At 46.2% G+C, this 23,447-nt stretch overlaps 1 protein-coding gene across 4 annotated transcripts in view; it reads right to left on the reverse strand.

The window, feature by feature from the left end:
* Window positions 1–212: 212 nt before the first annotated feature.
* Window positions 213–23,447, reverse strand: part of LOC124473527 (apoptosis-stimulating of p53 protein 2-like) — a 29,692-nt gene continuing 6,457 nt past the window's right edge. Inside the window, exons 2-21 of one of the 4 annotated variants that reach the window (XM_047029051.1) lie at window positions 21,146–21,293; window positions 19,928–20,041; window positions 18,560–18,630; window positions 17,867–17,965; window positions 16,734–16,908; window positions 16,361–16,542; window positions 16,072–16,236; window positions 15,693–15,731; window positions 14,161–14,208; window positions 13,414–13,597; window positions 13,237–13,290; window positions 9,872–9,982; window positions 9,632–9,756; window positions 8,815–9,238; window positions 7,355–8,190; window positions 6,232–6,369; window positions 5,763–5,896; window positions 5,101–5,267; window positions 4,457–4,656; window positions 213–1,524 (exon numbers count right to left, since the gene is read on the reverse strand). In XM_047029051.1, coding sequence (XP_046885007.1) covers window positions 1,483–1,524; window positions 4,457–4,656; window positions 5,101–5,267; window positions 5,763–5,896; window positions 6,232–6,369; window positions 7,355–8,190; window positions 8,815–9,238; window positions 9,632–9,756; window positions 9,872–9,982; window positions 13,237–13,290; window positions 13,414–13,597; window positions 14,161–14,208; window positions 15,693–15,731; window positions 16,072–16,236; window positions 16,361–16,542; window positions 16,734–16,908; window positions 17,867–17,965; window positions 18,560–18,630; window positions 19,928–20,041; window positions 21,146–21,293 — 3,456 coding nt within the window. In that variant the 3' untranslated portion in view covers window positions 213–1,482. The remainder of the gene's footprint in view (window positions 1,525–4,456; window positions 4,657–5,100; window positions 5,268–5,762; window positions 5,897–6,231; window positions 6,370–7,354; window positions 8,191–8,814; window positions 9,239–9,631; window positions 9,757–9,871; window positions 9,983–13,236; window positions 13,291–13,413; window positions 13,598–14,160; window positions 14,209–15,692; window positions 15,732–16,071; window positions 16,237–16,360; window positions 16,543–16,733; window positions 16,909–17,866; window positions 17,966–18,559; window positions 18,631–19,927; window positions 20,042–21,145; window positions 21,294–23,447) is intronic. The other 3 variants (XM_047029052.1, XM_047029053.1, XM_047029054.1) reach the window with 3 other exon arrangements.

The following is a 23,447-nucleotide window of genomic DNA, read 5'->3' on the forward strand; positions in this document are numbered from 1 at the left end:
TAGAAATGGCAAGTTCTCCCTATCAAGATGGGACTTCTGAAGCACAGTATATTGAATAATGCATTGACAAAGATCAAGAATAAAAAATGCAGAGTTCTAACAGTTATGTATATTAAATTCTTAATAAACTATAAATACTATTATAAATGTATCTAGGAATAAATACTGGTATTTTGGTGGTCAGAGTATGCAGTAAGGTTCTGCCACAGATATAATTACACAAAGTATTTTATTGTAAATGTTCACAATTCTACATGTGTGGTTATTGTTTTGAAAAAAGGTGATAATTGAAGGTAACAAAAATAAATAAATTTGTGGTGTAGACAGTGATGTGTAAAGATCATACTGAAATACTATAAATTGGATGGGATCAGCTACTGGGGTCACATGATTTGAAAAGAAGACACTGGTTTCCTGTTTTCACAGTATGCTACATCCGTATCCACAGATAAGAGTTTCTGGACTTATTCTAAATGTAATTTTCTCTCTTTCTGTCTTCCTTAAAATAGTCCATATAATCTGTTTAAGACAACATTCAATACAACATGGCCAGGTGAAGCTTGATTATGACAGTATAACAACTGTGTTACACAAGTGAATTTGATAGATAATCTCTATAGCAGAGCTATAAACAGCGATAAACCCAGAGAAAAACGTTAAAAACATTTACAGGTTATGCTGATATCATGGACAACCACATTTATGGCAATAGCTCATTCAACATCACTGCCTTACTGAACATACAACTAATCATAATAATTTTTTTTAACTAGGTAGAGGTTGCTGCTGAATACAATTCTCCAGTATAATGTGGATAGGAAGAGACAGGGACATGGTCACAAAACACAGGAAACATCATTGTCAAAGTACAGAGTCTCTGTTAGATTGTCATGGTATACACAACAAGAAACACACACTTATAACAGCTTACTGTAACAATCATGTTCATTGTATATCACCCTCATTCACTCTCTGGTGCCCTATTCAGTTCCAGCTCTCTCTCTCTCTCTAGACAGTAAAATGGCTGTTAACCAGAAGAAAAGACAGGTTTAAACTAGACTATAAAAACTAAAATCACTTAGAAAAACAATACTGTTCCATTTGTACCCCTGACATTATACTTCTGGTCTATAGACAAACCGTTTCAGAGGCTTAAATCTGAGTAAAAACAATACAACAAAAACAAAAGAAACGTAAAGTCATTAGTGTCATAAACACCTACAGTGGTCTTGGAAAAATATGTGTGGAAAGCTCCCTCTATGTTGAAGTAGAAAAAAGTGCCTGGGCGAGGGCCAGTGTCAGTGGTTATGATAGGCCCAATTTGGAAGAGGACAGTTCATAGTTGCTCGAAACTCCTTCATGTAGTTTGGTCTCATAACGTTCATTCATCTGACCGTGGGGCCTTTCTTAAAGCAGTTTAGAGTGGCCTTTGACAAAAGCATGTCTGTCTTCTGAGAGGCGGTGTTCCAGGTATAACAGTCCTTATGCAAGGCTCCTCTGTCTGGGCTTGATCCTGGGGTACAGCTGCAGTAGAAAAGAATGGAAGTTAACATGCAGTTGATACATTGTATCAAATCATTGGCAGTCTTGCTGATTTCCTCTGCTTAGGTCATAGGGGCCATGTCTTTTCGTGTCTCTTATGTAGCTGGTAGGAGTTTACTTCTGGTGCATCATCTTATAATTCCAAACCTTGTCTAATACTGCTTAACTACTTAGATATTTTAGAATGTTGAGCAAAACATAAAGAAGGCATTTTTACATCTGACAATAGGGGAAAACTATATGGAACATGTTTTCTGATCTGTAATTTTTCCATAATTTTCCTGGTTTTATTGGGTGTGCGCAAGCCTTCGGCGAGCCCAACCATTGTTCTCTCTCATATAGTATTTTTTTCTTTTCACACTCTTAAGGATCCCTCAATATTTGGACAATATAGACAACGTCAGTGTCAAAAGTGTTAATCTTGTTAGCGATTACATTGCTTCTATTGGGATTTAAGTTCCGTTGCAGTTCCGGGCAAAAAGTGCCTTGTGTGGCACAAGGGAACTCAGTGCTAGCCTAAGGTCACAACGTCATCACACGTTAGCAACGACGCATAGATACATCGTTCTAGTAAGACAGACAGCGATATCAGAGAGACCTCAGCATTAGTACCGTAGCTAAAAGTCTAGTCTAGCTAGCTAAACAAGTGGGTTCGTTTTGGTGAGCAGTCTCACGAGCCCTACTTACCCTGCATCATGGAGCGAACCAGCTAAATAGTTATTTTGCACTAGTGTTGCTACCTGCATATACCTACAGCTGGCAGCTGTGCTCAGTTTTGCTCCTAGATTCAGACCTAGCTCCGGTAAATTGTAGAGCTAGCTAACGCTAACTACTACACTTTTGTTGTGTGGGAATGGCAGGAGCTAACCAGTCGAAGGGCGTACAAAAATACACTGGGCCACTGGGTTTTCATTGTGTCCCATCTTCTTCGCAACCATCGGGGCCAGCTGATGAATTAAACTTTTACCGAATCCCGTAGGAAGGACGGCAAAAACATATTTTCCATCGACAAATGCCTTGATTGCGTCTCTGTTCCTCTTTCAAAATTAATGCGCTGTCGATGTCTTCTAAAACAGGCTCGATGGCAGAATCATAACATCCCAGATCTCCAGCGGTAGCCATGTTTGTTCAAAACGAATTCAACTTAAGCGCTCTTTTGTGTCGTGGGTGATTACGTTACTGTTGATCATTATCATTATAAAGCCCGCCCTGGCAATTTCATTGGTTTGCCCAGATTCTGGTTTTCTGTAGTTGGTCCCCAATACCAGACCCTCCAGACCCAACTTCCCGACCACATTTGTTTTGAGCGGGGAGAAGTTGGGCTGGCAGCCAGGCTAACTCTCACTATGGAACCGGCAGGAATCAAGCGCGTCTGCCCTGGTTCAAAAAAAAGAAAGGGTCTATACAATAGCCAATCGGAAAATAGCACCATTGTATCTGAGTAAGATTTAATGCAACAACCAATGGAAAAAAGCATATCCTGTAATTTTTCGTGATTCTGCTACAACGTCTTCCGAAAGTTTTGTACACCTACAAAGCAAACCACTGGAGCTCGAGCATCACTTTGAGCACAGTCATGATCTCCTGTTTTAATGTTACAACAAATTCACAACTTGTTTGACACAAACAATGACAACTTGACTGCTGTTAGAAAATGTTTCCCAGATAATTAGCATCAGTTTTTCATGAGTGTCTTAACCAACAGTTGTACAGCCTGTTCACTGACAACACCTGCTCAGAACAAGTAGTTCATAGATGTAGCCAGTGTGTATCGGTGAAACTGACTCCTCAGGTATTTAAAACGCCACCTGCATTGACACAGTGCTAGCTTTTCATTGGCGTAGTTGGTAGTGGTGGTGCTTGGGGAATGTCAGAGGTGGCAGGTTCCAATCCAGTGCAGGACGAACATAGGCCCGATACCTCTAACGGAGTTTGCAATACTCTGTCTGTTACATATAATAGGCCTAGCAAAATTTTCGTTATCACACGATGACTGACATATTGTCACATTATAAACATCTCTTTCCAAATAGGTATACTAATTTATTAGCACTAAATACATTTAAGTGTTTTGCAATGTTTGTCGATGTTATGGGTCACTTTTAAAATAATGTCATATTTTACAATTATATCCTGGCCATGGATGCATTAATCATTGCCGCCTTTCAAAGATGTCAGGTAAAAAGCAATTAATTAATTAAGAGATTGAGAGAGAGAGATTGAGAGAGAGAGAGAGAGATTGAGAGAGAGAGAGAGAGATTGAGAGAGAGAGAGAGAATGTCACTCTTGCCTGTCTTCAAAACTTGAGAGCCCTGTGAAGGTTATAATTTTACATGGGTGGTGCACGTGTGCGGAATGGAAAATGTGAAATAATTTTTCAAATATGAAATAAAATGACACTTGACCTAAAAAAAAAGTTTATAACACATTTAGCATCCCAATCTGATGGCTTCATTTCCTCTCTTCACTCTCATCTCTTGCAGCCCTTTTACTTGCTCCACTCTGCTCTCCTGTTCATTACTTCTGCTTGTCTACTTGTATAAGAAGGTTACATTTGAGAATGAGCATCCTAAATAAACACTGTTGGCAATTTTGTATTCATTATTTATGAAATTCTGTTTTTATGATTCATTTAGTTTGCTAGCTTAGCATCTAGTTAGCTAACACTTCACTAGCTGGAACATTATTAGGTTGATATTAAACATCAATAGAGAATACATTGTGAATGTTGATTTAAACTGTAAAATCGAATGTAACAGTAGCTTGTTAAATCTTGTTCAGTGGAATGGACATTCCTAAAGTCATGCACTTGCGAATACATTCCATATCATTCTGAACAGCGATGGCAATGATTGATGTACATAAAGCAGCCACTGAACTGGGGGGTCAGGGGTCCCTGCGCTCTGAGACTCACCCCAAGGAGATTTCTGGGGATGTAGCCCTCCACATCGCCAGCACGTGCCCACCACCACTCAACCTCGTCCTCGTCCTCCCTGCGGATAATAGTCATGCAGTCACCCTCACGGAACGCCAACTCGTCAAGGTTCTCGTTGCCGTAGTCCCAAAGGCCGTAGACCACACCCCTGTTCATGATGCCCATCTTCTCCTGCACACCTGGGGGGTTGAAGCAGAGAGGGGTGAGGTTAGCATGGTCCATGATCAAATTCTCACACATGTACATCCACTAAACTACGCAGTTACGTCATAAGTGACACTTTAAAAGAGTTCAGTACAATTTTATAAAACCTTTGGAGCGCACTTCGAAAAAAGAACTGTGACATGTTTTAATATGTTACAATAATAATAAAGCGAGACATTACACTAAATCGTTATCTTTTGAATTACATGTTTGTAACACAATGTGCGGAAAGGAGTTTCAATTTGTACCTTGTAGAGCTCAGGGCAACCATTGTTCACTGAAACATTTATGTACATACATACTTTCAACAGAGCACCAAAACGTTTGCATATGACTGTATGCACACCTCACCACTGTTAGCGGCCCAGATAAGCAAAGAGTGAAACAGAGAAGATTAATGATGACTGATCTCCACTGACCATAGAGGAACTGGGAGCACTGGGTGTAGCCCTCCTCCATCTCCTCACACTTGTCCGCTGCTGTCTGCATGTCACTGTAGGTCATGGCGAACACGGCCGCCCCCGACTCCACCAGGAACTTACACACCTGCACGTTGTTGCATGACGCCGCGCAGTGCAGGGGGGTCCTGGGGTGCAAAAGACAGAGGAATGGGGAAAATGTAAATGTTAAAAGGGAAGTATATGAAAAAACGATATGTTAATGGATAGACTGATGTGATATTTATAATCATTAAGTGTGACAGGATCTGGTATTTTGGTCCTCAAGTAGTGACAATTGTTGAATGTTTATTGATTTTTGCTTATTTGAAAGATTATTTGCATGGTGGTATGTACCTTAAATCAGTTAGAAGAGATATGCCATGGCTTAACCAACCAACTTTGCTGACAGATTATTCTGTCAGAGTATTCTGTGACCTTAAACAATATGTTTATTCTATTGAGTGACCTTTTTAACGCTTTAACTTTCACATTATATAAATATATATATATATAAAAAAAGTTTTGCGTCCTAGCGTGATTAGAAAATTGCTGACATGCAGACTTATTTCCCAGCTCCAGTCACATGTTGTTTCAACAACAGCAGCAACAATGCAGAGCAAGTGAAGTTGCTTTTAACTCACCACCCGTCGCTGTCAGCTGCATTGACGTTAACGCCGAACTGCACCAGGAACTTCACAATCTCTGTGTGTCCGGCACAAACAGCATTATGGAGAGCAGTAATGCCCTCATCATTGGGCAGGCTTGGATCCTCTACCTGGCAGAGAAGAAATGTTGAGCTGCTGTAAAATGCACTCTCACATTATCGAACCTCTCATTCCAAAATCATGGGAATTAATACATAGTTGGTCCCCATTTCTCTTCTACATTATACTTGCCTTCACTTTCTGCTATAACAGTAGTAATGACTATGATTTTGGAAAAAGAGGTCCAACAAACAGGTATCCACATTATTTTAATCTACAGTACATATAGAACACATTTCAGAGTACAGGAAAAAGATCCAGCATAACTCTAAGCAAGGTTAACTATACAACGCACTGCTATTGATATCTCGGAACTGCTTAGACATGTGTATCCACTGTGTCTCACCTCGTAGATGATCCTCTGGACTAGGTCGTACTCCCCCTCCAGGGACGAGTCCAGCAGCAGCGCCAGGGGATTGAACTTCACCCGCATGCTGTGGTCGATGCGCTCCGAGCCCGACTTACGTAGGTTGGTCCTCTTGCCCTGCACGTGCCAACGCACACACACACAGACATACACGGGTGAGAAGAGCGCTCTGCAGCTTCCACCCTGATGATATCACAGAGCCATCAAGAGGTGCCCAGGGGCCAGGCTGTGGATGATAACTTGTGTGGTCCTGTCCCAGGTCTGACCACCAACGCAGGGCGCTGGGTCCCACACACACATACACACCCCCGGCGGAGGTTGAAAGGTAACTGACTCATTCCAGCTAAGGGCTCACTATCAAGCCGACTGACCAATAGAACAGGGGTGGGAATTGACTAGTTTCGCTGAATGTCATTCCCAAGCCGATTACATTCTATAAAACTAAAAACCCCTTTGGGGCCTTTGCAAAGGGGAGGGGGGGGAATAAGGTTTGGTAAGGGGGGGTGGGGGGCAGAAATGGGTCAAAACATTCATATCCCTCTGGGTCCCAGGACAGAATCCCTAGTGGTAAACCCTCTTATGAAGGGGATTGATAGAGGCATTAAGGGAACAATGGAGTTTATTTACCGGATTGGTAATGACGCCATCATATCGGGGTAGGTGTTGGACGTGCGTGTGTGCGTGTGGGGGGGGAGGGCGTGTCATCCGATTATGCAGAATTAAACAGGACCTGCCTCTTTCCCAAACAATACGTGTACTAAAAGGTTATATAACAGTGGGGAGAGAGGGGGTTGACCTTGGTGACAGAAAGGCCTGGACAGGTCGCCATGTTAGGTCTGGACCAGCACAACAACCCATGACCCTTTCTGGTCCTGACAAACAACATGGGAAGGAACACACACACTAAGCTGTGAGAGTACAGGCTAGGGGCTCAGGACTGGCACGGGGCACTGCTATGTACTCAGTACATCACTGAACGCTAACAGTGTATCTGAATAAGGACAAGTATTCTGATTGACTGAAGCTTTAGACATCATTGAACTCAGAAGGAACCTGGTCTCTGGTACCCCAAACACACCAACATGAACAGGACATGGCCTACCGGTGGCAGTGTGATCTGTCCTGTGACCTCCGGGGCCTTCATGTTGAAGGTGTCCTCCCCCAGAGCCTCCTGTTCAGCCCCACTGGGGTAGGGGGGTGGGGGGTAGGGAGGGAACTCCTCTATGAAGGACTCTGGTGGAGGGGGCGGGTTGGAAGGTATAGGCTCCTCAACGCTGGCCATTGTGGGCGGTAGGGGGAAGAGGACATCTTCGGGCCTGGGGGCAGGGTGTGATGGGGGAGGGGGGGGAATTATGTCCTCTGTGTCTGTCTCCGGAATTTCCGTGGGGGGGGTCTGCTCGGCCGGGACTGGGGTGGCATTCGGTCCCGGGGTGGGGATATAAAGCCCCTCTTGCGTCACTCCTGATTGGCTGCTCTCCCCACCAGCCTGGGGTCCCGGGATGGCATGCCCTGCCTCGCCCTCTCGTTCCCCTTCTCCTGGATAGGTAGGCGTAGTGGGCGTGGTGACAGTGGTTTCCATAGCGGCCAGTGTGGTCTTCTGGTAGAGGAGTTTCTGGATGTTGGGCCCCGCGGGGCCCTCGGGCTCCGTGATGGAGCTGCGTTTCTTCAGGGGCCGGGGGGCGTTGTAGAGCTTCTTCCGGAGGGCCTCCAGATCCCCGTCGCTCTGGTGGCGGTAAGGGTTGGAGATGAAGGGCAGCAGCTTGGTGGGGCTGAGGGGCCGTGGAATGCGCTCCGCCTCTGGCTGGCCCTCGCCCGTAGGGCCTCCGGCCTGGGGGACAGCGTGGTCCACCTCGGCCTCTGGGCCGGGGAAGGGACGATCCAGATAGGGGTTCTCTGGGTGCTGGGAACCACCGCCTGGGATCACGGGCTTGCCGTACACTGAACACACAGACAGAAAATAGGTCAGAATTTGTAAAAACGACTGTATATTATTCCATTTCTTGCGAGTGAACATCGACCGAGCAAGCTGTTTGAGAAAGTAGAATGTATTGTTCTGAGAAGATCTGCCTGACAGTACACAGCTTCAGAGTTTCGAAACATAATTCTGCCTGAAGAAGACAGGTGGAGCAGATGGCTACGCTCCTGACCACCAAGCTAGCCAGTGGTGTGTAAATCTGCTCTTGTATGAGTGTGACAATATACAATACTTCTACAGTATGCTTGTGTGCAATAGTGTGAGTGGTTTCTGGCTGAGCCAGAAAAGACTCAGGACCAACAGACAGGAGAACATCTGCATGTCTGTATGTATATGGGGTAATGTGTGTGTATGTGTGTATGTAAAGTGGGTTAGCATGACTTAATGTTTCATTTCAAGTCTTGGATGGATCTCTCGACTTACAAGCTTTCAAATTTGACTCCCATAATGGTGCTTGAAGATTAATATAATGGAGCTTTGCTTGGTAAAGGACGGACAATGTAGCATAGGAGTAGGTGTACAAAATAGCATAGTAACAGATAGGTAGGTAGCGCACAGGAAGCATGAGTGTTTTGAGTTGTTCTTACCACTAACAAAGCCATTACCCCGGCTCTGGGAGCGGGAGAGCACCCCCTGCACCACCGGGGGGTAACTCTTCCCTGGGATGGGCTGCTGGGTGTACATGGAGTAGATGGAGCTGGCAGCCAGGGTCTGGGGTTTCCTCAGGCTCTGGCCTTGGCCGGAGCCCTCCTTGGAGGAGGGCGGCTCGGGGGTGAAGGGTCTGACCGTTGCGGCAGGAGGTGGGTCCTGCTTGGAAGGCAGGGGAAGGGTTTGGCTCTGGGATGAGGGCAGGGGAGTGCGAGACGGGGGCCTCTGGGCGTGGGGGCCTTGAGGCTTGGCTTTGGGGAAGGTTCCGGTGTTGAGGCCTGGTTTGCCATAGGGGCCGCCAGGGGGGCCTTTGGGTTTACTGGGGACCGGGGGGGGCACCTTAACCGGGCCCTTGGCAGCAGACTGGGGATGGAGCAGAACAGAAAAGGAGCAGATAAGATGATCAGCCCTGCTTTTAGATGCTCTTCTGTGTTGATTTACAGTAAGCAAAAACAATAACTCATCAAATGCCATAAGTATGAACAAACTCAATTCAAGGCGAATTAGGTAAAGACCCATGGTAGTTAGCAACAACACACAATATGTGGCCAAGATCCAGAATTTGTATACTATTTCAATGGTGGGTTTCCCAACCACGTCATTGGCCTGGTTCATGCTGTAATCTATTTAAATGTCCCTTTGTGAATAACATTGCCACTTGCCAACGCATGGAATCAGTGGAGCTGCTTTAATTCTTGCCATAAGCCTGTTTAGGAACCACACCTGACCTGACGTGTGTGGTAGCAGAGTTCTCACCTGGGCGTCCCTGACAAGATCATCGCTACTCTGGTTCTTGCGAAGGGACGTAGCTGGCAACTCCGTGGGCTCAAACATGGAGAAGGGGCGCACCCGCCTGTCCCTCTTCTGCACCTCATTCTCATCTGTGGGCGCACATCCACACCACCATAAACTTCCAAAAATGCACGTGGAACATGTGGTGTGTTGTCGTGTCCAGTGTGTATGAGCGTGTACATGAATGTGTATGTGGAGGGTTACCTTGCTCTGCGTTGGGGCTGGGGTGGGAGGTCATTCTGGGTAGTGTGGAGGCAGAACCATGGCTCGTGATGTTAGACTCAGAACCTGGGGGACCCCACTCTGACAGCTTGGCTGAAAGGAGAGAGACAGAGAGAGACATCTAGAAGTTGGTTTTTCAAGACATACACTGATGAAAAAGGCTGTCCCACATGATCATTAGGATGGACTGTATTGGCTACTGACTCAAGGATTGAATAGCTTTCGCTTCACCCTAAAACACACACATGCGCACACACTCAAGTCCGGATGCGACCATTCCAGCAGTCCAGGTAAAGCATTTGTTAAATTTGACCCATTTAGAAACGACATACAGCATGAAATCAACCAACCTGCTCTAACAGATGGGCAGCGCAACCAAGCAAACATGAAGAAGGGAGGGAACACGATCAAAATACCAGACCTTTTCCTATTTTTGTTCCAAGCACCAACGAACCTCGAAGAACAAGCAAGCAACACACACACGTCCTATATGACGAAGATGACACACACACCACACAAGGAGAGATAATACCTTTTCTCTTGGCCCGCAGCTCTTTCAGAGGCTTAAGCAAGAACATGGCTTCTACAGAGGACGCAAGAGGGGGAAAAAAAAAACAAACACCAGAGAAAAAGCAGAGGTGTCTTAGATCTCCCGACCTCCAGTAGCCCTACACATCCTCTGGGTCAGGATCCCAGGGGCAAGCATCCCAGGTGGGGGGCCGGACCGGGCGGAGGGGGCAGAGACACCAGTGGAACACCAGAGGAACCCCTCTTATCCGTCCGCCACTCGGTTGGAGGGAAGTGAGAGAAGAGTGTTCTCTCTCCACCCCCCCCCCCCCCCCCACCCCCACCCCACCGACTGCCCTCTTCTTTCTCACTGTGTATCGTCTTGTCGAGCGGAAGTGAACGCAACATCACAGCAGACTTGGGGTAAAAACCCGTTACTTTTCACTCTTGCTCTTCTTCCACAAACAAGAGAATAGAAAGATGAGGCCCCAGTAAGGAGAAGTGGAGGGAAAAAAGACAGAAGAAAAGGAAGGTCCAACGATTCAGGGTCATGTTCATGACAACTCGTTTTTGGAGTCCGATCATTCATTCAGTTTTTGACGACAACCCACCACCCACCCCCTGCACACAGAGGGAGTTATTTAAGGAGGACTGGGCTGGCGAGCGAAAGAGGGAGGGAGCGAAGGAGTGCGTGAGTAAGTCTGACTCATCCTGTAGGAGGACAGGAACAACAGAAAGCTTTTTCTAAATGGGATATTTCCGCCGGCGTCCCCTGAATCCACATTCTACCCGTTGTGCTCGTTCCTCTCTCTTTTCGTCCTCTCCCGAGAATGTCTGAGGACATTGATTCAAATAGCCCAATTCAAGGACAGAGAGATAAAGTCCTTCAGTATAAAAGTCCTCTTATAAAAGTTATACTTTAATGTGACAGAATACACCACAGTGAAATGTGGTACAGAAGACACAGCCAGGCTCGAGTCAAACCCCACATCCCATCTAGGGTCATAGGTTACCCTTAGGCCGAATCCCAATACTCCCCCTTCCCCTTGGCCCGATTTTTTGAAACGTTTCAATTAGGAAAATGGTTGCAAATATATATGTTCATGACTGTATATAACCAGTGACGTGCAGTCAGGGTAGGCAAGGTAGGCACTGCCTACCCTGCCAAATTTCAAACGTAAAAATGTTTATTAAATAATTGTATTTAATAAACTTATATTTGTATTTTTACTGATTATTCTTGTGATGTATATATGCAATATGTGTGTTATTCCAATTGTTTAGACGTTACGATGACAAATGTAGCAGTTACGCATAATCAAATACAACAAAATGGTAGAATAAGCAGTGCTTTTACTGTCCATTCATTGCGGACAACAACGAAAAACTCAATCGATCCTGTATTCTTTAACATGTACGTCGAAAAGCACAACTCTGCTGTGCCTTTGCACGTAACTATGTTATGCCAGTAATCATCAACGTTACGTATCAAACATGGACCAATTAAAAACGAGAAATTACTGGACATTTGCGCAGCTGACGTCATTACACCAGCTAAGTGTAACCCCCGCGAAATTCAAAGTAAAAATGACGGCAGCTGTATCTCCCCATATCGTAGAACTAAGACATTTTTCAAAGCTCGATTTAATGGCAAAAATGAGTTGCTAGCAAGAGGGAGGCCCTATGCCAACCTAGCCTGAACTACACCAGCAAAAGGGACCAAAAATTGTCCGCTCGTTTCAAACGGACTGGTATGACAAAAAAGATATGTGGCTGTGCTAGCAGTCAGCGGCTACACTGCCATCCATAATCTACCGATTGGTGAGTCAGAAACTATTTTGGGTTTCATTTTGAGTTGGTTGAATTAATGCCGACTGCAAGCCATTTGACTTCATATTCAATTGAGCAGTGTGTGTTCTCATTGTTGCTGACTGACAAACATAATTGGCCGCTGTGCAATAGTTAAGGATAAAGATGGTTGCATTCTGATGCTGGACATTGGTGTGTGTGTGTGTGTGCGTGCGTGCGTGTGCGAGAGAGAGACTACGATATGTCATGTCATGAGAGTAAGATATGTCATCCTGATTGGACATTTCTTGATATCAACCGTGCATGTGTGCCGCGCTTGTGCGTACTGTTTTGACGTAGCCTAGCCTAAACAATAAATTAGGTAATCTGGCTTTCATAACTCAGTGCCTACCCTCTTATTGACATCACCGCACGTCACTGTATATATCACAAAACAAGACTGTCATAATTTTTTTATCAATTAATTAAGCCGATAATATAACATTTATCGGACTCTCTGGATGATTTTGGTCGCCATTGTTGCCGGTCGCGCAGTTTTCACACAACTAGGTTTCAAGTAAGCTCCCGATCTTACTTGGTTTTAAGGGGTGTATACCCCTTAGTCTTAGCCCTTCCCCTAGCTCCAAAAGAGTATTGGGACACCACTAGCTCTCACGGGAACGCGCAAAACTAAGGGGAAGGGGTAAGGGGAAGGGGTAAGGGGGAGTATTGGGATTCGTCCTCAGACCGAGGACCAATCCCACGTGAATGTGCACTTGGACACCATCCGGTGGACAGTTTCCATTGCGGGAAGAGCCAAGAGGAAAAGAAAACAACAAAAGGGGCAGAGAGAATATATCATCCACAGGAGGGCACCACAACACAGCAAACTCCTCAAGGCTGCTCAGGCACAGAGAGAGTGAGTAAGAGCCGTCCTTAACCAATGACCCAAGGTTAGAATCTCCCTACAAGATCCAAGGACCTAAGCAGGCTTTTCCGATCCTGGGTTAGCGGTTAAAGAGGCTGCCTGCGGGACCGGCAATATGGGCTACCTTCTGAGCTTAGAGTCACGTCGCAGGTGCCCACTACCCCATGATCCTCTGCTCCTACAGAGGGAGGGAACTTCCTGTCACATGTTGAGCCTCCAAGAGGTGACAGCTGGAGAGGTGGAAGAGGTTTGGATGTGTGTGTGTGTGTGTGTGTGTGTAAAAGGGAGGGGTTTCTCTCACCAGTATTGGGCTTGGCGTGGGGGTCTTGGGAGGGCAGGGTGGCGGTGCCGTCTGGGTAGGCGGACTTGACCAGCAGATCGTGCCTCACAGGGCCGCGCGGCATGGTGGACGACTGGATATACGGGCCGACCGCCGCCACGCGGGACGGGCCAGACTGCTGTCCTGCCTGACTGTCAGAGGGGACCTGAAGAAAGGGGAGAGAGGGAGAGAGAGAGAGCAGGGATTGAGAGAGAGAGAGAGAAAGACAGAGGGGATGTGTTAGTCAGACCAAAAGAATACGGTAGACAGAAAAAGAAAAATAGGCAGGGAGACAAAAGATGCAACCAGACAGATATGCAGATAGACACTATCAAAATTCATGGAGTCACCTCCCTTTGCTTCACAGTAGATGAAGAACCAAACTACACTACCAAACCGTTATACAATCATCTCTAAACATATTTTAAAGAGCCTTCACCGAGTTGGAGAAAATAACAAATCCCCACATTATAAAGCCTAATGAAGTATAATACTTTTACCCAAATTTAGCTTAATTGAAAATCTGAAGTTTTGTGCAAAAAAAAAAAAACTATCTTATGCAATTAGGCAGATTTAAGTAAAAAACTAAACAAAAACACTACGTAAACCCGCTCCTCTCCTGCATTAGGGAGTCGAGGCCGAAACGGTAAATCTCAGTCACTCTGTTCTGCCGAGTCATGTTAAAGAGATCATACAAGAGTTCTGTGACATTACTTCAGCAGTAGTTACCTGAGGAAGAGCGTCTTTTGTAGCCCTCTCTTTACCCGGATAGCCATTCTTGAGAAAACAAAAACACAAAATGCAGCGACAGTTCAAACACACTGACTGGACAAACTCCTTTTTATTCCCCTCCCTGCCTCCTTTCCCAATTCAAGCCCCTAAAGTCTTCTCTGATCAACTCCTGGCATGTGTAGGCCCAACTGTGAAGATTCTAGACAGGCATCTTTCTGGGCACCTCTCTCGGTGTGGTTGGGCATGCTTGGCGAGTGATGTCAGTTCAGACCCTCACTGTTTGGTTGGCGAGGAGAGTGGCCGAGAGAGCAGTGTCTTTGTGCAGTTGTGAAAAAGCCCAGCTCATTATGATTCAAGGCAGAGTGGCGGTAAATATCCTTGTCACAGGGGCTTATTTAGCGCGCCCAAGCACGCACACATGAGCACACCTTTACCCAGGGGCGCCGTATAGGGGGGAAAAGTTATGATGTTTCTAAGGGGCCCAAAAAATTTTTTTAACTAATAGAAATGATAAACTTTTTTTGTTCTTTTATGGGGCCCAAAATTCCTGGCGGCGCACTTGCCTTTACCTCCCCCGCTCAACACTTTACGCTATAAAGAACTGAACCAGGCTGCTTTTACTGTGAGGTAATCAGTTGAGAACCTGAATTCATCATTTATAAGTTATGGAGTTGGATGTGTTTGTCTTTTTTTTTTCTTCATTTTAGTGGGCACTTTGAACAGCTAATGTGTAGGACAAGATCTCAATCTGTAACAATGCAACTTTGACTCAGCACTTTCTTACCATGCACCCTTTAGGCAATCGTCATACCTAACAATTTACAATTACACAACCATAGTGAAAGATTTTCTTGAATTCTCCATGTGAAGTTAGTTTGATTAAAATATAAGTTGGATTAAAATACAAGTTGGAAAGTGTCATCTAAAGAAATCCCCGAAAACATTAAAAGGTGTTTGATCCTACTCCTCTCCACCTAATCTGGTGCGCTTGAAGATGATTTAATCTACCTTGACAATTTTCCCCACCTCTCAGAATCGTTTAAAAGGAGCAACGTTTGTTTACGTTGATCAGAAGGTTCCATGGCAATGAGTGGAAAACAGGCGGATAGAAGATTTCCTCTCTTTCTCGAAGGAGAGAGGGAAAGAAGGAAAAGAGGGGAAACATAGAAAAGAAAGAGACTGGACCAGAAACATAGGCTAGCATCGCTGTAGATTGGTGTCTTTCCCATTTGTATCTGTACAACAGAAGGATCAGGATCCCCCTCTGACATTCCTGTGGGACAGCCCCTTGTGCCTGGAACAGTCTGGAATGTCAACAGAGATGGCAGGCTAGCCACACGGCACCATCAGCACAGTCACCAGGTTGGTTCAGGCAGAGGGGCGAGAACAATGGAAAAAGATCACAGAGGAGTGTTTTCTCACCCCTTGTGGGACAACCCTTTTGTGAGTTTTTTTCAATTTTTATTGTCTTTTTCCCTGGTGCAGAAGAAAGTCGGGTTGAAAAGAGGAAAGGGGGAGAAGAGTCTTACTTTGGGGTGGGCCGGCTCTGAAGGCCAAGGGATCTGAGGCTTTTGGGAGTAAACACACACACAAACAGGATGTTGATACTCACTCCAGCCACTAGGGAGAGCCCTGTGAGAGACTACCGTCAACCAGCATGAGTTTTTACACCCAGCGTGGCAAAGATAAAGACCGAATCCAAATCAAGCAAGATAAGGATGTCTATGGTCAAAGCATGTTGTGTTTGGAAACAGGGACATGGGTATTCTACTCAACGTGTATGTCTCTCCACATCTGTGCATGTGGATGAGAATATATGTGCGCGTGTGTGTATGTATGAGCGTAGAAAGACGCTCGTATACACACACACACACACACACACGTGTATATCAGCGTCTTTCTACACACCGGCAGGTTCTCCTTGTGCTGCAGCGCAGCCTTTTTCTTCCAGAGACGGTCCCTGAGCTCGCTGACCCGCTTGTCCATGGAGGCCACCTCCAGGTTGCGTTTGTTCAGGTTGTCTCTCTGCTGCTGCAGCTTGCTGTTCTGCTCCTGGTTCAGCTTGTTCCTCATCTGGGGACGGGATTTACGTCAGGTTAAAACACGTCCACAAGCGCGTGCATGAACTTCACATACACAATGCACACATGCACGCTCTTTCCACATACAGATATACTCTAAACACACATACACACACCTGGAGCTCCTTGTAGAGTCGGTCGAGCTCAGCCACAGAACTCTGGTTGTCATGGTAGGCATCCATCTTGCCGTTCTTGAGCATCTCCAGCTGCCGGCTGAGCTCCTCAACCTTGGACACGGCCACAACCAGCTCCTTCTGCTTCTGCTGGAACAGGCTGTTCATCTGCTCGATCTCCTCCACTGTACCACAGGGGAGGGAGGGAGGGAAGGAGAAAGATAGAGGAAGCAACATGAAATGTGTAATTAGCTATATCCGTGTCAACACGTACATCCCCCCCCCCCCTGTCCATCCTTCCATCCAGCCCACCCAACCCCTCCTCTCGCGAGCGTGTGTGTGTGTGTGGGGGGGGGGGGGCTCGCTCAGTGCTCACCCAGCTTGCCATTGCTCAGGCGCTTCTGCTCCACCTGGCCCTTGAGGCCCCGCACCTTCTTCAGACGGCTCTCCTGGTTCTCCACGTTCTCCCGCAGGCGCTGGAGCCTCTCCTGCTCCGAGGCCTGCTGCTGCTGCCTCTGCTCCTGCTGCTTGAGGTAGCGCAGTCGCTGCTCCTGGTGGGGAGGGTGGGGAGTGGTGGGCATTAGGAATATAGCATACACAATATAGTATTGGGAATATGGCTGACCGATTTGGTAACTCCTTCCCTTGTCTACATCTCTGTCCTGTCTGGCCCAAATCACTTGTCGTACACGTGACATTAAAAAGCAGCTTTCACATGAAAATACAATGTACACCCCTGGGGAATTTCCAGGTGATTGTATGAGTGTGTGTATGGACATAGCAGACAGCATGTTTACTTGGCTAGTGCCCTCAAGATACATTCCTTCTCTTTCTCTAGTCTCCACTGACACAAGCACACACATTGCCAGGCAGCACAATTGCAAGTGCCGTTTTGAGGTGCACCAGGTAAGCAAGGGGAGAACCCACAGCTCTATCTCTCTCCAAAAAAACGGCATGACTTTCACCAACAACAAAAATATATGATGTATACGGCCAGACAAGCCTATCGGATAGATGGAGTCTTAAATCACTATTAGTGACGGGAAAAGGTTTAAGACGACTCAGCGAGGACAAAAAGCTGGTACCGGACAATCAGTCAAACGGTAAATTACCCTCCACATTTCTCGGTCATCAAGTTGTCCCTGCTGCAGGTTTAAAGATCTCGTGAGGGTTGTGCTGAGCAAGAGAAGCCTGACTGATGCTGAGCACTAACAGTGATGGATGGATGGATGGGTAGACGTGTGAATGACTGAATGGGACAGTCGCCATTTCCAGCAGCTTCTTCCCTCACTCCCTGCATTATGAATCCTTCGTTCTGCTGCGTCGCCTCGTCATTCTCCCATAATCAGCCTGGCTCACCCTCACCCCCCTCCATCTCTCCATCTCTCTCTCTCTGTTCTCAGCTCCATCGCACCACCTATCTTCATTTAATCTCCCTCGCTCTCCAATCACCTTCCCTGTCACTCTCAGTTTTGTCGCTTCAAGTCCCCCCTCCCCCCCTTCCCATACCTTAGAGGCCAGGAGTTGCTGTTGTGAGTCTATCTGTTGCTGCTGTCTGGCAGCCATTTCCTGGAGCTCAGCCAGGGTCATGTCCATCCGGGGGGCCACCTGGAGGGGGAGGGTCAACATTATAACACACACACACACACCAATACACATACACACACCCTAAAGCTTAAATACTGTAGAGTGCAGATCATGTATGCTACACACACCCACAGTTGCTCAATTTAACTAATTCAACAGTTTTGTATTGCATTGCACGCTAGTATAGATAACCTTGCAAGGTACATGCAATGTGCACAACCGATTGCACATAGGGACTCATGTTGTGCATTTATTGCATCACCAGTCATACGTGTGACCAAGCTTGTTTTCGTCCGCTGTTCTCCAGCTCTGCACCAGTGCATTTTTTTTCTCTTAAGAAGCTGCCTAGTTTGAAAAATAACAGCGGCATAGCAAAGCCAACTCAGAGGACGGTCGATGACTCATACAGTTTGAACGCTGCAGAGCTGTGAGTGGGACAGACAGCTCACGTCTATGTTTATCAACAGTTTCTCTTTGAACTCCGTCCCGTCTGTCACAGCGGAAGACTTGGCACACTTCGTGTTGGACCTCTATAAAATCACATTGTTCCTTTTCGAAATATTTTTTTTTTAATAGTATTTGTATTTTTTGGAAGCAAGAAAAATCTGAACTCACCCCGTTCTCCATTCTTCTGTCCGAAGGAGCCTTCAATCCGTTCCTCTTTGGCTCCGAGCTCCTGGAGCCACCTGGCAGGGCAACACGGAACATGGCCCGGTTAGAGACTGAGCCCGGACAGATTTCAGTCCCGCCCAAACTCAGCATCTGAAAACACTGTTGAAGCTCAGATAACTCAAAGCAAAGGCATGAGCTCAGTTGGCCCACAGAACGGGTGAATATCTGATAGGAGCGAAGGGGAAACCTCTCTCCCTTAATCTCTCACGCTCACGCTCTCTCCAACACACTCTCTCCACACCTAGCTTGTTTCTGTTCTTGCTGGGAGGGGGGGGGGGGGGTAAAGGTCACAGACAGCTTACACAAACAGACTGGCTAACATAATGTTAGCTAGGCGCTAAGCGCTTCAAGGAACACAAAGAGATCAGTGTTGCTTTGAGACGGCTCATAATCTTAGGATTTACTCTCTGGCCTCTAGTCATGCTGTGTGTGTCTGTATGTTCTATGAGAAGGTCCTATAGGTGTATTGTGGGCTTAAGTGGACCAGTAGACTATATCTTATCCCTCAAGCTCTGGCTCATGACCAGTCCTTGGCCACTTATGTAAGGGTTCTGGACAACCTTTGACGCATGCAGCGAACATGGACTAGCATATGGAGAAATATGACTATGGCTCAACTTCATGACAAGAGGGGAAAATCTAAAAAAGCATTTGCTTAAGTCCAAATATGAGGGGCAGCTTACCTTACTAACCTGACAGTAACCAACACACAAACTTCCCAAAAAGAGCATGTCACAATACTTTTGGAGTAGGTTTAGAGAAAGACAGAGCAGAACAGGTAGAGTACCAGTGTGTACCGTTAGCTAACTGTGTGTGAAAAACAAGAGACTAAGATAAGTGGAAAGGAAAACAGCCTGGCTAATCCCTGTGCCAGACTCAAGCTGTGAGGGGAGTGGAGGGCTTAGTTATATAACAGGGGGGCCTGAGGAGAAAGGCCACAAAGCTTTGGGACCAATACTGCTTTCTATATGTCTAGTTGTGCCTACACAACTAAACAGCAACAAGCTTATGAGGATGTGGTGACAGCTTTACACACATGCGCACACACACAGCTCCACCATTAAGCTAAATAAGGCTTGTCCAGGGATTTGAAGAACAACTTCTAATTAGTGGAAGACTTCTGTTTCTCAGTCCTCCTGTCGAGCAGCGCTTCAATTAGGTCGTTATGCAGGGTCTTGTCTGATGGGGTGTTTCCTGTGTCTGGTGTATGGGTTTTTACCGGCGAAGTCCTGTGATAAAGCCTTTGCATTTACATAAGGAACCCCCCCCCACACACACACACACACATCTCCAACTACAGTGGACCCTCACCCGACTCTCTGCTGGGTGCTCGGTCATGGCGCAGGAAGAAGCGCACCTCGACCCTGTGCTGCCCCCACTTCTGGAGTACGTCCAGCATCCTCTCCCCCTCCCCCACGGGCCGCTCTGGGGAGGAAAACAAGGGGTTAGAGAGGGAGAAAAATATATTCACACCCACCCACACACTCACTATGACAAAGTCCTGAAATAACAATACATATGGGTCACAGGGTTGTAGACGGTAGATACAATTGCAGGTGGAAAACAGGGTCGGGTGTAATATTTTACATTCGGATGTTACCTCCCTACTGTTCTGAAGGCATGACACTAGACAAAGTATATAAGCTTTAGATCCATTTTAGGGGGGAGGCAACTGAAGAATGTTCAGTTCTGAGTTTTTTTCTGAGTGGAAAGTAGGTTGAGAGGACGTGTCCTCCATGAATCCGGTTGAACCACATCGGCAGTGCAGGTAAGCATAGCCTACATTCTGAGGAGATTCGTTTCAACAGGACTTCGAATTCCACTTTAGCTTCCTGTGGACGGCCCTGGAGCCGAGACAGCGATCTATTGTTGACGGTTTCAGCTGGCAGTCTTCCGTAGGCCCATAAACCACAAAACTCTCAATTGTCTCATCTTTATAGCACAATGAACGTGCCGTTTCCACACATTTAAGATACTTTGGAGCAGTGACTCAACTGGTTATACGGTTGTGACAATTGATACTTTGCGAGACTATAAACTTCTCAAAATCTCCCCCCCCCCCCCTCAGGATGCTGAGTAACCCACTGTTTCATAGCAACTGCTGCCAAATCCAGGTACTTGAGGGGGGGGGGGGGTCTAAGAAGCCATTGGCTAATTGGGCTGATAGGGGACTAGCACAACAAACCTCTTTAGCATGCCAGAGGGAAAGCCGTACAGATAACGTCTTCAGAGAAGACTGTGAAGGCTAAAAGAAGTCCAAATGCTTTTAACTCTACATTTCCAATGTTTACACTATATCACACTGCGTCTAGATAGGCTGAACCTCTCCAGGTGCTGTTCAGAGGGAAGAAATCCTGTCCATGTTCTAACTGGGAAATAGTTATGTGCATATATATATGCACATAACTATTTCCTATATCTATGCTGTTAGGAAGGTAGAAGTCCACTTTAGGTTCAAGCCATGTTCTTAGCAGGGCAGGAACCTTCTCCAGGTTAGCTTTGCCATCAGGAGGGAAATGAGATGCTCACCGGAACCACGCCACATCTCGGCCAGGTGGCATTCCATTTCCCCTGGTTCCTTGCACAGGTCCACCACGTCCCGGCACAGCGTCTCCGGGGTAACGGGCACCTCTGTAAAATGCTGGTCATTGTTACTGAGGTACACTGTGAGGAACATCTGGAAGATAAGGGGAGAGAAAAGAAAAAAAGGACTGTTGAAAAAGATGAACAAACAGACAGTTTCTGATGAGTTGTGTAGTCCTGAGTGGCCTATTGGCCAGTAGCATGTTTAATTCCCAAAAACCTTCTGAGCTTGTCTGCGTGTGTGTGACACTGACACCAGCAAAGCTGCCCTTGCCCTCATTCCCCCAGTCGGCACGGAAACCTGAGTCCAAGCCTTGGCACTGTGTCCCGCCCTGCTGATGCTAGCTGGTGCTATCACCACAACGATCTGCTTTGTGCTAACGTGCTAAGGCACTCCAAAGGGGGGTGAATGGAAGAATCTGGCGAGGCTGAGTCAGACAGATGGCTACATGACTGGCCCACTGATATTCTAAGAATAGGACTATCAAATACGTCTGGTCTATTTGATTGAGTAATTGTAAACAAAGCTGGCTCAAGGGTCCTTAGATGATTTAGCTACCCCAGACAGACAGTGTTTTCCTCCAAGAGTTTATTTCTGAAACACATCAGTCCCCGAGCACAGAGGACTTGCAAAGTAAAGCCCCAAATGTGTCCATTTGTGATAAACCCTGGACAAATGCTGCCACAACGCTACAGTGTTGTCACCAAAACAGATGTGTTTTAAGAGGCTTTGGGCTGTGCCTCTGCAGTGCTACCTTCCGTTGTCATCTGTAATCATATTGGAACGAGAGCCTGGAAGGGAAATGTAACACTACCTTAAGTCTAGAGCTCAGCTAATATGAATTTGTGACATCCTCATACATAACCTACTTCCTCCTTGTTCATTCCTCCTTGTGCAAATTTAAAAAGTGTACAACTTTTCTTTAGTTTATTATTTAAAAAAAGTTCTCTCTTTCAAATGCATTGTGCAAAGCTATGTATTTTTCACTTTCTTAGGTTTAGGGGTGGCGTGATTGTACATTGTGGCACTTTTTGGACTGTGCTTGAGAACAGACAGATTAGTGTGGGTTATGCTGAGTGCACCAAGTCATTTAGGTCCTTGAAACACAGGCAGGGTGCGGTCCAGCTACACCTTCTCCGATAAAACTCAAGCTCATTTCTCTCTATCTTCAGGTTGGTCAGTGATTGTGGTCTGACTCGGGGGTCTAACGGAACTAGTTGATTTATTCAATAGGGATGCTAATGGTGGCTTAAATAGAGCTAGTGAGACTCAGCCACTAAGCATAAAATCCTGGCCAGATGGGGGGTTTCATACATGAAAGAATGGTTCTTGGGTTTACAGTGTTTGTTGTCCCACCCTGCAGAGGACCACCCGAGTGTGTGTGTGTGTGTGGGGGGGGGGGGGGTCAACAAACATGGGGAGCCTGGTCCAGTAAGGGGGAAAAAGAGCTGCTGGCATCATCACTGCCACGATTTACTAGGAGCAGGACATTGAAAGGACATCGTTTTCAAGCGTGACAGGAAAGTAGAGGTAGGGGGAGGGGAATGCCATACAGCAAGACATCCAGTACAGTGAAGCCTATTTAGTTGAGCACTAAAATTAATGATCTAGAGCTGCCATCGGCCACTCACAACCTGGAGTTGGCACATTGCTGCTTCTGTTTCTGACCTTCATCCCTCCCTCTTTCTCACCTTCACTCTTTCAGCCGCTCCACCATCCCCATAATGGTTCCTTACCACCACCAACACCTTGCATATAAAATACTTCATAATATATCATAGGAGACAGGAGAACAGAAAAAGACAAAAATGGCAGGAAAGTTTAGGGGCTTACACGGTAGGTACACCTGTTTACAGTAGAAAAGATAGCGCTATAGGCTAGGACATTATAGCACCTAACTTAGGCTCATTTACATCTTCCTAACCTCATAAACAATTCTCTTTGATAGTTTGAAATTACCTTGAGGAATACTGGGTTCCTCACCAGTACTCTTGGAAAGGGGAGAAAGCACCAACCGCAGCACAATGTTTCATTAAAGGGAACTCACTATAGCCTTCACGTGGCCAAACTGGCCCTTCGCGGCATTAAATATGCATAGACCCCACAGCTGCAGAAATTAAACAGGTCAATATAAACCTGATAGTCCAATTCAGAAAGAACGAGGCACCGCAAGACGACATAAAAACCAAAAGTCCCAAAGTTAAAGCGATACGTCAACCACGTTCTTAGGAAACAGGAAACCTACAG

The sequence above is a fragment of the Hypomesus transpacificus genome, chromosome 11, assembly GCF_021917145.1.
Source record: "Hypomesus transpacificus isolate Combined female chromosome 11, fHypTra1, whole genome shotgun sequence".
Taxonomy (NCBI): Eukaryota; Metazoa; Chordata; class Actinopteri; order Osmeriformes; family Osmeridae; genus Hypomesus; species Hypomesus transpacificus.